The 12,500-nt window shown below is 39.9% G+C and overlaps 2 protein-coding genes across 2 annotated transcripts in view; both read right to left on the reverse strand.

Annotated features, from left to right (window-relative positions):
• The window catches only part of LOC138045004 (chromodomain-helicase-DNA-binding protein 1-like), a 5,037-nt gene extending 223 nt beyond the window's left edge, over nucleotides 1-4,814 (reverse strand). Inside the window, exons 1-8 of the mRNA XM_068891364.1 lie at nucleotides 4,805-4,814; nucleotides 4,422-4,477; nucleotides 4,034-4,117; nucleotides 2,926-3,005; nucleotides 2,589-2,785; nucleotides 1,495-1,593; nucleotides 884-954; nucleotides 536-670 (exon numbers count right to left, since the gene is read on the reverse strand). Of these exons, the coding sequence (XP_068747465.1) occupies nucleotides 536-670; nucleotides 884-954; nucleotides 1,495-1,593; nucleotides 2,589-2,785; nucleotides 2,926-3,005; nucleotides 4,034-4,117; nucleotides 4,422-4,477; nucleotides 4,805-4,814 (732 nt within the window). The remainder of the gene's footprint in view (nucleotides 1-535; nucleotides 671-883; nucleotides 955-1,494; nucleotides 1,594-2,588; nucleotides 2,786-2,925; nucleotides 3,006-4,033; nucleotides 4,118-4,421; nucleotides 4,478-4,804) is intronic.
• The window catches only part of LOC138045095 (chromodomain-helicase-DNA-binding protein 1-like), a 26,770-nt gene continuing 18,305 nt past the window's right edge, over nucleotides 4,036-12,500 (reverse strand). The window contains exons 19-25 of the mRNA XM_068891484.1: nucleotides 7,159-7,209; nucleotides 6,641-6,693; nucleotides 6,352-6,378; nucleotides 5,830-5,957; nucleotides 4,805-4,891; nucleotides 4,422-4,477; nucleotides 4,036-4,117 (exon numbers count right to left, since the gene is read on the reverse strand). Of these exons, the coding sequence (XP_068747585.1) occupies nucleotides 4,857-4,891; nucleotides 5,830-5,957; nucleotides 6,352-6,378; nucleotides 6,641-6,693; nucleotides 7,159-7,209 (294 nt within the window). The 3' untranslated portion in view covers nucleotides 4,036-4,117; nucleotides 4,422-4,477; nucleotides 4,805-4,856. The remainder of the gene's footprint in view (nucleotides 4,118-4,421; nucleotides 4,478-4,804; nucleotides 4,892-5,829; nucleotides 5,958-6,351; nucleotides 6,379-6,640; nucleotides 6,694-7,158; nucleotides 7,210-12,500) is intronic.

Consider the following 12,500-nt stretch of genomic DNA (forward strand, 5'->3'; position numbering starts at 1 on the left):
ACTCGTTTGGGTCGTGTCGTACATCATTGAACGGGCTTCAGCATTGGCCAAAAGAACAATAGAACGAACAAAGATGACAACGGATTTAGCACAGAAAACAATAGGAAGTACGACACTATACAGCCAATGAAACATAATGTTCAACAAGAGGTACGACCCTACCCACTCATTTATTTGGAGAAAAAAATATTTGCGCAGTTTAAGGAGATTCTGTTCGTTTCCCGATTTTATAAATTAGTTAGTTCCCTAAATCAACTTTGCTATCTAGTTTTTACATCGTAGCTTCTACGTTCGACATCTGTCCCCACATATAATACGTAGTTTATGAATAAACAAAACTTAATTCTGGCTGTAAAGCAGCTCCATTGCTAGATGGAATTGATTCACCAGCATAAAACAAATGAGGAGATTGTATCCCACGGCCTTAGTTGGTTCTTGGCCCTTTTAAGTAACGCTTTTCAATGTTCGGTTGTTAGGAGCTCAACACTATACACGTTTCTGACTAAAATGCTACGCTTTTAAATAGTAAGTGTACCAAGTTTGGCATTATGTCACCTTTCAACTTCTTAGCGGCCGACGAAACTCTCATCAGAGCTTGACTAAGGGACGTCAGCAAAATCCCAGACAGCTGGTTCTTACGGTCACGTGACTGTGCAACAATCAAAGCCACCTGAGGAAATTTAAAAACATACTGTGATCGACTGTTCTTTAGTTATCTCGTGTGCGTACGAGTTAGATCGAAGACTAACACTACAGTTGAACGTCAACTGTGGGAGAGCCCTAGCTATTGGCCTTATTAAGCGCAAATGCGGTGGAAGTTCGAAGACTTGGGACACGTGATTAATCACTGTTCGGGAGTAAGAAATTAGTGAGATCAACTTACATAATCATGGCCATCCTTTCTTCTTTCTTGATCATCAACTGAAACAAGGTGAGCATCTCCAAGCTTCAGATCTAAACAACAATGAGGACAATGATGGAAAGAAGATAGGTTTTTGCTTCAAAGCGCAATGCCCGTGTTTGCTGTGAAGTCCGCGGTAGTAGCATGAGAGCTGACAAAACTTGTCAGACGGCAAGAGCCAATCTAAAAGGCAGGTTTAACACGCTATTTATGTCGCTCTGTCGTAAACAGGAAGAACATAAAATCAATTAAATCAAACTGGGTAAGGAACAAAGTACATAAAGTAAGGTACGATCGTCCGGGTGAGTGTAGTCCTGAGAAGGACTGTTTGAGATGACATTGACTGACGTTTCGACAACCTGAGCGGAAGTCATCTTCAGAGTCAAGTGATTTGTGTAACGTCAGTAGATACTATAAGAACTCCGGTCGTAGATGTCATTGGTCAACTTATTCGTGATGTTATTGGTCAACAAAGTACATGTGACCATGTGACCGGATTTATCGCTGAGAAGCACGGGCGAAAGCGTCGGATTACGTTCCCGAAAGTTGAGAAAAAAATTAAAACATGGGAATGAACGAAAAAAAGAAAATACCTTTCATTTCGCTTGCCAGCTTGTACTGATTTTCCGGTTGCAAAGATCGGCGAGATAAAGCAGAAAATAAACCTCCCTGACCCCACCAACCTGAATCATCTGAAACAAGAAAAACAGGTTATGAACACAAACGTGCCTCAACCTATCTTTCTTCCTCGTCTAAGAGAAATCAAGCACCCCTGACCCCATAGCTTCCCTATTAAGTTCTTTGAAAGAGCTGTAAACAGCGAACGGAAAAACTAACCCCTGAAATGTTTACAAATACTTTACAAAACGTAAAAATTACTAATAAATCCTAAATAATAAGTCAAAAACTAATTATTAGAATAAAATTTAAAATTCTATATTATGTACAATTTTGTATTTGTGTCAAAATATAAAATATGAATATACGTGGGATAAAAGTACAACAGCCCGGACTATTTCGACATCGCATATGTAAAAGTATTACTTGTTCTGTTCGTACAAAGCTTTGGCATATTAAATGGCGCTGTCGTTCTTTAAGTACTGGGGAGACCGTCGAAAAAGACAGGTGCGGCGTAATCTATAACAGACCTCACGCACGATACATAAAACAGTACTAGATCTTGTTTCGGAACTCCCGCTCTCATTAACTGAATTAGGAAATAGAGTCTCTTACTGGCCTTTTTGGTTATCTTAATGCGCTTTCTTTTTGTCACAACTGACCGGCCAGACTCATCAGTTTGCAAAGAAAATGCAACAATTTGAAGGAACACTTGCATGATAATCCCTCGAATTCTTCCGGAGGAGTGTATATCATGCTCGAAGAGTGTTCATTTGAAGGCGTGGTAGAGTTAGTCCCTCCACATCCCTGGTCTGGCCGGTCAGTTCTGTCAAATGGAAAGCGTCCTCAGTTACATAGTTACATGGCCATTCCATGTTAGATCATTCGCTATTCAGTAAGGCCTAGTAGCTTTGTACTAGCAACCTAACTCTATATTCTTCCCTTCTATGATGACGCCACGTCTTCGCTTTCGATAAGTGCCGTATACGCTATCCAAAGACTTTTAAAACCCATTGGTCTACTGTAAAAACAAGCCGTTATGTCTGACATTCGAGAAAGCTCTACTAACCAACGCAATGCACAATGATCGCATCTGAGCCGCGGGTGTTGATGGGATGTGTGACGTCACCACGAACATACTGAATATCTTTCCTTTGAATGTCGTCTCCTTCATCAAATACATCACTTTCCTCGTCCACATTTTCTTCGTCATCGTCTAAGGTAGAGTTGAGGCTAAGGTAGTTATTTTCCTTCCATAATTTCTCCCTACAGCAAGAAACACAAAACAGAAAAATTGAAACGACACCAAGTTGTGGAAACTAAGTGATCCTTTAAATCGGAACAACTGGACAACTAAACAAAAAATGCTTACTTCCTTTATTTTTTCTTTTTAATTAAATACTTACAACTTCCTTTGTCTTTCATTTTCTCGTCTGAATTCTTCCTCTTCTTTCAATTTCGCTCGTTTAGCTGCATTCTCTTCCCTCTGAAATGGAAGTTACACAATATCAGCATCTTTTGTGAAAGTACCATAACAGGTATGGACATCAATCAATATCACATATACTTCCTTCTTCGAAATCCTCGTAGTATACCTTGAAGTATATCCTTTATACACTGTATAATCCTTTGTGTAACCCCACAGGTGCTATAGTACCATTGTATGGTCCTCAGATTATCCTTCAAGCTAAAAATTGCCTCCTTTTATTTGCCGAGATGGGCAGTTAAAGTTATGCTGATCATGCATAATGATCCTTCTCGTATCGCTTCAACAATGCTTCACAGACTTAGAGCGAGTTTCAATCGAGTCTCGTAAACCTTTGGCCAATCAAAAAAGACGGAGACAATCCAGTAAACCAATCAAAACGCGAAGTAATCACACGTAGCCGACGCAAAGCGAGGGAAAATGTGCACGCGCGAGCCACGATTGGTTTTGGTTTCACTTCTGATTGGTTGAAAAAGTGGCGCGAGAACTTTGAGCCAATCACTGAGTGAAGTAATGCAAAACCAAAGCAATTCGCTAATTACCTTCGACGTTCAATTGATAACCGCTCTAATGTTCTTGATATTTACCAAATAATGCCTTTCTTGTTGCCTGCTTTATACACTCCTACCATGATCACAATTTCCTTTGAAGCACTTTTGACAGCCTTTTCTATACTACCAAATCTAAATGTATAATACACGAAAGGCTAGTAATTCTCCTCCGCATCACAGTAAAACTATTGATCAATTTACGATCCTCCGCCGAGCAAGAACCTGTGCGGGAAGAAAGAATAACCTTTTCATAACCTTTCTCAGCTTCCCACGGGCTTCCTCGCTACCTCAGTCATCATTGACAGACTTTTTTTTTAAACTACTTGTACTATTTGTATAGCACATCATCGAATCGTGCTTTAGTCGTTTGACCATTTACATTGTTTTACATTTTTGTTTTTGTGTTTGTTTACATTTTTCATTTGCTTCGTTAAGTAAACGTCGACTTCGTTCCAGATTGTTAATTAAGGGCTCTACCTTTCTCCGTCGCTCCTCCAATTCTTCTGGCGTAAACACTTTTCGTTTTCTGGTTGGAAGATCTACAAATTGTGTTGCAGTGCTCTGTTGACCAAAGAAATGCAATACAAGTCGCCAAAATGAATGATAAATTGTCACCCATATTGCTTAAAATTGCAAAGCTAAGGTCTAAGGTTACTGACAACAAGTACAGATACCAACGAAAGAGAACAACCGGTCAAGGAAGATCATATTCCGTGTTTTCTCACATCATGCAGGGGCAACTCGTGCAAAATGAATACATATACGCAATAATTCGTTAAGGAACAAGCCTCCCTCTGTCATCTCATCTCAGATCGTATAACTGTTTTATTGACAAGCATCTTAGCCAAATGATAGGTGCACAAACCTTTCTCTCGTTACCGCGCAGAAGTCTTTCTTCTGATTGAACTTTGTTTAATAGGTCTGACAAGTAAGAATACCAATACTACAAGTTAGAACAAGGAGAAGAAATTTTGAGGGAGGAGTAGTATACAAGGCATTTGCGAGGCCTCAAGGGGGGTGGGTAGGGAAGAGACTAATATCGTGCATAAATATTGTGAAATCTGAGTTGAAAAAGGGGCTTATACTTAGGATGGGTAGTTGGGTGTGGGCATCCGCATCTTGGCACCCCACCCTGATAAGGAATTTACCACTTTACCATTTTACACAGTTGCGAAAGCTGAGGGCCACCGTCAAAAGAGGCACGCGTATATACTGAAGCAAGTTTTTTGCTTAATGCCACTACTTTACCTGCCACCATGTTATCGAAGGCTTGTTGATCTGTGACACTTGTTTCCTTTGACTAGTCCCTGCCTTCGTAGACGTACATATTGCTAACTAAAAAAATAATTGAAGGAATGGTTTGTTCAGTCCCGTAATTCACCATAACCGTCAAAAACGATTCAGGATACACTATCAACAGTAAGTCTTATCTCATGATGCACTTGTATATACAACGTTTAAAGATCATGTCTTGCCTTATAACTGATCGACCTCAAGGCCTGACGAAGACTAGCTCAAAACATGGCGAGCTACATCTTGTGAGGCAGACGATAATACCACGTATTATTTAACGTTTCCTTCTTTTTTTCAACTTATAATTAAAAACTGCAAACATTGATAATTTGAGCTTAAAGGCCTGGCCAAACGGAAAATGTTCGGCGTTTAAACAACATCAAACATTGTTTGGTGACCAAACATGCTGATGTTGAAGTGAGTGGCCAAACGGTTAAAACAGATTTGATCTAACTCAGATCAAACTCCACAAGCAAAGAACTGTACATGTGGGTCACAAATACGTAAAAACCAGTACTGCAGCAGCTGTCGAAACCTGCTATTGTTTAGTATTGTAAGCAGCCTCTATTGTTTTTAAGTCGCATTCATTGTTTCAATTGTTTAGTCTTTTGTTTTTGGCTAGGGTAGCGAACCAATCACGTTATACGTTACGAGAGCTGCTACATCACCCTAAAACACAAGTGGATACAAGCGGCTGAGCAAGCGTAGTACGCATGCACGCGCCAAACATGTTGGATACGGCTGGCCAAACGAACAAAACTTCGCCCATCAAACACGTGAATAAAAGAAATCATTGTTTAAGCTGTTTGATCGAATGTTTGATGGCCTTCAAATTTTATCAAAGACGACCAAAAACGATGAAACACGATCAAACAGCACCAAACAAGGTGTCCAAACAATAAAATATGTGATGTTGTTTGGTCGCCAAACATTTCCCGTTTGGCCAGGCAGGCCCTAAGTATTGATGTATCTTGTACTACCATTCTCGTCATTTGTCTGGATACATGACGTCACATCATCATCATCATCATCATCATTATTATCGCCAATTCTCTCATCAGTCTCTTCCTCTACAATCCACTCATTATTGCAGCTCCCTCCAAGGATCCTTACAAATCGATTTAAATTCGTAAAAGGAAAAAGAAAAATTAACATTTTCGTAATGAATGTTTTTTACTTGAATAAACGAGCAGATCAGAAACTCACTCATTGACTCTTACAGCGCTTTTCCACTGTGTCAGGAAAAATAATTTATTGCGCAATTACATATTCGTCGCTTTATTGATTGACTAATAATTCTCTTGCCGCTATTTTCAAACAATGAGAAGCAAAGACGGAGATAACCGCGTTAATGCACGGCACGAAAGTTTGTTCTGGGTAAATTACATATCACTGTTATTAAACTTATGATGAGAGAAAATAAACACTTCGGTTTTCCCTTTACGACAGACAATTAAAAACCACGTATAATCATTTTTACCACAGTAGTTATTTTAACTCACCTTTCAAGATCTTTTTCCGTTAAAGAGCTGTGTAAAAAGACGAGTTTTTCAATAAATAAAACTTGTAAAAAGTGGAAAGACTATAATAAGCCTTTTAATACCGTATGCAAGAAAACACTGTTCTTCACCCCCCTTTGCTGATTGAATCAATTGGAACTTTACTAACTCATTTGACAAAAGAATGATTTCCTTGTGGCTAGTTAACTAGATGGGGGTCGCGTTTTGTGTTTTTCCGTCCATTGCAGTTGACTGAACTATTAAAGTTCATTTTACTCTCACAGTTTCTCACCTTTCCTCAGAGCCAAATAGCTTGTCCAAGCCAAATTTGAGCAAGTCTGCAAGCTAGTTATTAAACGAACACAAATTGAGGAATATTTCTTGATACAATTAGCAACATAAACATGTCTCTGTCAGCCATATAAACCAAGTATCTACTCAACATGCTTTCCATGCCTGGCAAGCCTGGGCTTGCCAGGCAATAAAGCCAAAAGGATAAGCAGAAAACAACCAAACAGTGAAGTAGACTGAAATTACACAAAGAATAATTTTTGGCTTGCCTCAAGGGCTGGTATGTATAATTCATGCGCGTGCGGTTCAAATACTTTTGTCATTTCGTTTCGCTGTTTTCAATCTTTATGCCAATCTAGGTCGTGCGTGGTGTCACTTCCACTGTTACTTGTATGCGTGTTTATTTGCATCTGCGCGTTTCCAAAGTTATTTCATAACCCCACGTGCGTGGCTTTCTCTTCGCCATTCGCGCGCGAGCGTTTCATTGTCCTTCTGCCACCCACACATTGTTCATTTTACCTGAGTAGGAGTCTCTGCGATTTGATTTACAGCGGATGCGCCACCAGAAAACTGCAACAATAAGAAATCAATATCAACAAGACGCCTAGTGGCGTTTACGTGGGATGCGATTGTTGATTTAAAACATTACATTCACTTGCAACTGGTTCTGACACCTTTAGCGTAATCCAACCTGACCAAACATTTGCAACACGTCCTCTTGCTGTCAAATACAGAGACGGCGAAAACCAAAAGCGCTTCGAAAAGCGAGTCCCTCTGGTAAAGAGATATTTAAATTAAATATATTCTTGTCTCATTTTCAAACCTACTGAAAAACAGTTGTTATATTGCGAAAAAATAATGGTGGCCGTTAACCTAACAGCACTGTTTTAGATGACGTGCATAAGTTAACAGCAAGAAGAATTCTTCTATCGAAATGCTGAATCGTGCGAGCGGCCATATTGGAATTTGCCTTCAAAGAAAGTTCTTCAAGTCACGGCTTGCATACTCTGCCAACTGTACAGCTTCTTTTAACCCGTACGCTCTAGTGTTGTCCCGAAGTGGTGATGTCCATCCTCTGCCAGGCCCGACTAAGGTAATAAACTCCTCAAAAATTGGATTGCCAAAGAAACTGAAGTCCAACATGAAGGTTGCTCATCTCAACGTCAGATCTTTAAAATCGAGGGAGCATTTTCAACTTGTTGAAGATACCATCATTCAAAATGGATTTGATATCTTTACCATTTCTGAAACATGGCTTGATACATCCGTCACCGACCAAAGTATTGAGATCTCTGGCTATCAAGTCTTCAGGCAAGACCGTGGGCTTCTCAAATCTGGTGGGGGGTTGTGCACTTATGTTAAAGCCAGCTTAAAGGCGTCTGTACTGAATGAATTATCTTCTGTGTCTACCGATGGTTTCCAACAACTTTGGCTGAAAGTACAATGTAGAGCTCATAAATCTCTTTTGGTTTGTAATGTTTACCGTCCACCAAATGTATCAGCTATAACCAGCTTTGACTACCTAGCTAGAAGTTTTGTGGATTCTATGTTAATGAACTTCGCTATTGTCATACTTGGCGACCTCAACTGCAATCTTCTGCACTCCTGCCCTGAGGCAAACCAACTTCTAGATTTTATTACTACCTTTAATTTGACACAGCTGGTTACAAAACCAACAAGAATTACGGATGCATCCTCGTCTCTCATTGATGTGATCATGATTACAGACAATTCCATCGTCAGTTCTAGCGACGTACTTACGTGTTCTATCAGTGATCATAATCTGGTTTATGTGATATTAACACTAAGGACACCCAGAGTCAAGCCTTCTTATGTTACTACAAGGAGCTTCGCCAATTATGATGCAGAACAGTTTTGTAAGGACTTAGCACTAGTTCCATTTCATGTCATGTCTGTCTTTGATGATTTTGAAGACCAAGTGGATACGTTTAATATCCTGTTTGCCGACATTTTGGAAGCTCATGCACCAATAAGAAGGATTAAAATCAAGTCAAAACCAAATCCTTATGTCACTCCTGAAATCCGTCAGCTAATGAAAACTCGTGATAAGTGGCATAAAAAAGCCATCAAAACCAACGACCGCCTCTGCTGGAATGCATTCAAATTTTTTAGACAGGAAGTTAAAAGAGAACTTCGGCTTGCTGAAAAAGCTCATGTTCAGTCCGAAATTATTGGCAGCAAAGGAAATACAAACGCGATTTGGAAAATCATCAATCGCTGCTTGCCCAGGAAAAGTAAGATCTTACCAAACATCAATGACAATCCAACCAATCTTGCTGATAAATTTAATGAATATTTCACTAGCGTAGGAAGTTTAACGGCACAGAAAGCCTACGACCTTGCTATGGAATATGATTTTAACTCTGCCACAACAATATCACGTCCTGCATCACGGTAACTTGATGAATGCCCTGATGATTTTCAGTTTCATGCTGTTACAGAACAGGAGGTTGGAAAGGTTATCAAGGGCTTGTCTTTAAACAAAGCACCTGGCCATGATAAAATTACTGCCCGTGTCCTTAAGGACAGTTTGCCGGCCATATTATCAGTTATTACAAGCATTATGAATAATTCATTTAGTACCTCTACATTTCCGAAGGCATGGAAAATGGCCGAGGTTGTTCCCGTGTTAAATTCGGGCTGTTTCGAAGATCCATGTAACAACCGACCTATTTCATTACTGCCTATATTATCCAAGGTGTCTGAGAAGCTAGCTCACCGTCAGTTTGTTGACTACATAACCACCAATAAGAAGTTGTCTGAGCACCAGAGTGGCAATCGTAAATTTCATTCTACAGAAACTGCTCTTTTACATGTAACAGATGATTTTCTTATGTCTATCGATAAGAGTGAAGTCTCTGCTGTTGTTCTGTTAGATATGTCTAAGGCATTTGACAGTGTCCGACACGATATTCTCCTTCAGAAACTACAACAAATAGGTATTACGTCATCTAGCCTGGAGTGGTTTCACAGTTACCTGTCTGGTCGTAGCCAAAGAGTACGGATTGTGGATGCTGTTTCAGCCTCTCTTCCCCTAAAATATGGAGTTCCACAAGGTTCTATATTGGGACCTGTACTATTTACCATCTATGTAAACGATCTCCTGGCTGTTCCAGGCCATTGTAAGTCTGTGTGTTACGTTGATGACAGTAAACTTTACCTTTCTTTCCGCTCAACTGACATAAGCTATGCATTCCGCTGTTTGAATGAAGACCTAAGAGAAATTTGTAGATGGTGCTGCCAAAATTCCTTACTAATTAATCCGGAGAAAACCAAAGTCTTACTCGTGGGAGTGCCTCAATTACTGCGTAAATTGCCTCCAGTGTCGATCTCACTTTTAGGGAAGGAAATAACACCAGTTTCTGTGGCTAAGGACCTCGGTGTTCTCATCGACCAGTCCTTAACTTACAACGATCATGTTGCTAAAACTACCTCTAATTGTCTATTTAAGTTAAAACAGATCAGTAGAATTAAACACCTTCTGGACAGAAATTCTCTTTTATTAGTGATGAACGCTTTTGTTTTTAGTAAACTCTTTTATTGCTCAACTGTATGGGCTAACACATCTCAAAGTAATGTGAAGAAACTCCAATTAGTACAGAATTTTGCTGCGCGTATCGTGTTAGGTCTCAGGAAATATGACCACATCTCAGACGGCATAAGATCCCTCAACTGGCTCTCTGTTAAGGACAGACTCCTTCTCAACGATGCTGTAATGGTATATAAATGTCTTAATAATTTAGTCCCGAAATATCTGGCTAATATATTTGTATCTCGCTCTCAAATTCATACTAGGGCTACGCGATCATGTAATCTTTTACACATCCCTTTATGTCGTCTGTCATATGGACAACGTTCGTTTACATATCGTGGATGTAAACTTTGGAACAGTATTTGTAATGATTTGAAAGCTGCGGACAGTGTAAAATGCTTCAGGCGCCGTTTAGCGCAGAAGCTATTAAGTGGAGGACATTTGTGTTCAGTTAACTTGTAAATTATATTCAGAGGTCTTTTGTAACTGATTCTAGCTTTTAAATGTAACGTTTATTATATTATTCCTTTTTCTCTTTTCAATTTATATATATTTTTAGACATTGTAACCGAAAAGCCCAAATTGGGAGTTACAATAAACGTATGTATGTAAGAATTCTCAGTGATCACACTGTGGCACAATAGAGTAGAATCCCCGGCCAACAGGGATTAACTTTACTGACAATCACAAGCACGTGGCTAACTCCCATATGGAACTACGATGTAGACGAAACTCATCTCAATGCATATCGTGCAAAGCCAAAGGCATCCCACGTAATAAGACAAGTGGATCCTACCAAACTCTTGCCTTTGATTGGTCCGGCAGAAAACATTGAAAAGGCCACGCAACATTAATAGAAGGACGCATTAAAGAAAGCTCTTATGACACATTTCGATTGGTGTTACTAAAGCTAGGATACTGGTTGTTTGAGCTTAATTATAAGCAACGGGAGTTGCAGTTGTATGACATTAATTAGAGAGCTTTAGATTCTAGGACGAAAACGACTACGAGTACGAGATTTTCTCACAGAACAACAGTAAGCGTGCGCAAACCAGCGTCATTTTGGCGGGAAAAACGTGATACCCACGTCATTTTAGTACGAGGTTTTGCAACAATAGGGCCGTTTATACGAGAGAAAATAAGCCGCGGCTAACTCTGGCCCCGGCTTACATAAGCCGCGAACACCCCGTATAAATGGTACAAAATCTACGTTCACGGCTTTCTCAAGCCGCGGCTTATCCTGGCCGGGGAGTTTATACTCGTATAAATAGTTCCTTTCGCGGCTTACGTAAGCCGCGGCCTATTTTCTCTCGTATAAACGGCCCTAATGTTGTCTTGTCAAAACAATTCAACAACACGATAGCACTTTTGGCATTTTTCGATAAGCAAGAAGGCTGAGCTACCAGCAATAAGAATAACTGAGCAACCTATGCTGCCAACAAAGAGTAAGATTAATCGAGCGGGTTAGAAATTTTCTTTTTATTTTCGCTAAAAACGGGCAGTCAAACTCGTTCTCGTCCTAGAATCTAAAGCTCTCTATTATAGTCACCGAAGTAGAGTTGGTTGATATTTCCCGGGCCACGAAGCACTTTTATCGACAGTGATCTGAATAATTGTTTACTAAATATGTTACGCACAGTTGTGGTAGCCTGCGAGCAGGCTCTCTCTCCTCGGTGGGAGAGAAGGAGAGCCTGCACGCATCCCTTTGAATTTTGAATGCCGCCTCCTGATGTCACGCTGAGAGAGCTGTCAAAAATTAGCCAATCAGCGCGCACCCGAAGTAAACATTGAAAAAAGAACAGAAAACAGAAAGCCACCCGTTGTGTATTTCAATTTGCTCGAGGCAGAAACTCAAAAAAAAACTGTAAAGGAAGGAAGACTTCGCCAGAAAAGCCTAAAACAACTATTGCTGATGCTGTAAAGCGTAGCTGAATATTCATTACGGTAATTCGTCGAAGTCCCTTCCGCGGAAAAAATGTTTCGTTCGTTAGGGAAAAATTAAGCACACAAACTTCAAACGACGGGAATCGTAATAGAGAAATTCGTTTTCCCTGACCGCATCTCCTCTGTGTGAGAATCGTCGACCACAACTGCTGCCAAATTTCGGTAAAGCGAAGCGGGGTTATCTTTTTTAATTTATTTTAATGAATCAAGACATTACATACATTACAATATTCTAATACCTACACCAATTTATTTCAAAGGTTTATTGAGTATTTGCGGAGTTACGAGGAGATCGAGCAATCATTTGTGGAGTCGCCTTTTCGGCTTAACCAAATACTTGCTAAAATCGTATAGAGTTCCTCTA

The sequence above is a fragment of the Montipora capricornis genome, chromosome 4, assembly GCF_036669925.1.
Source record: "Montipora capricornis isolate CH-2021 chromosome 4, ASM3666992v2, whole genome shotgun sequence".
Lineage (NCBI taxonomy): Eukaryota > Metazoa > Cnidaria > Anthozoa > Scleractinia > Acroporidae > Montipora > Montipora capricornis.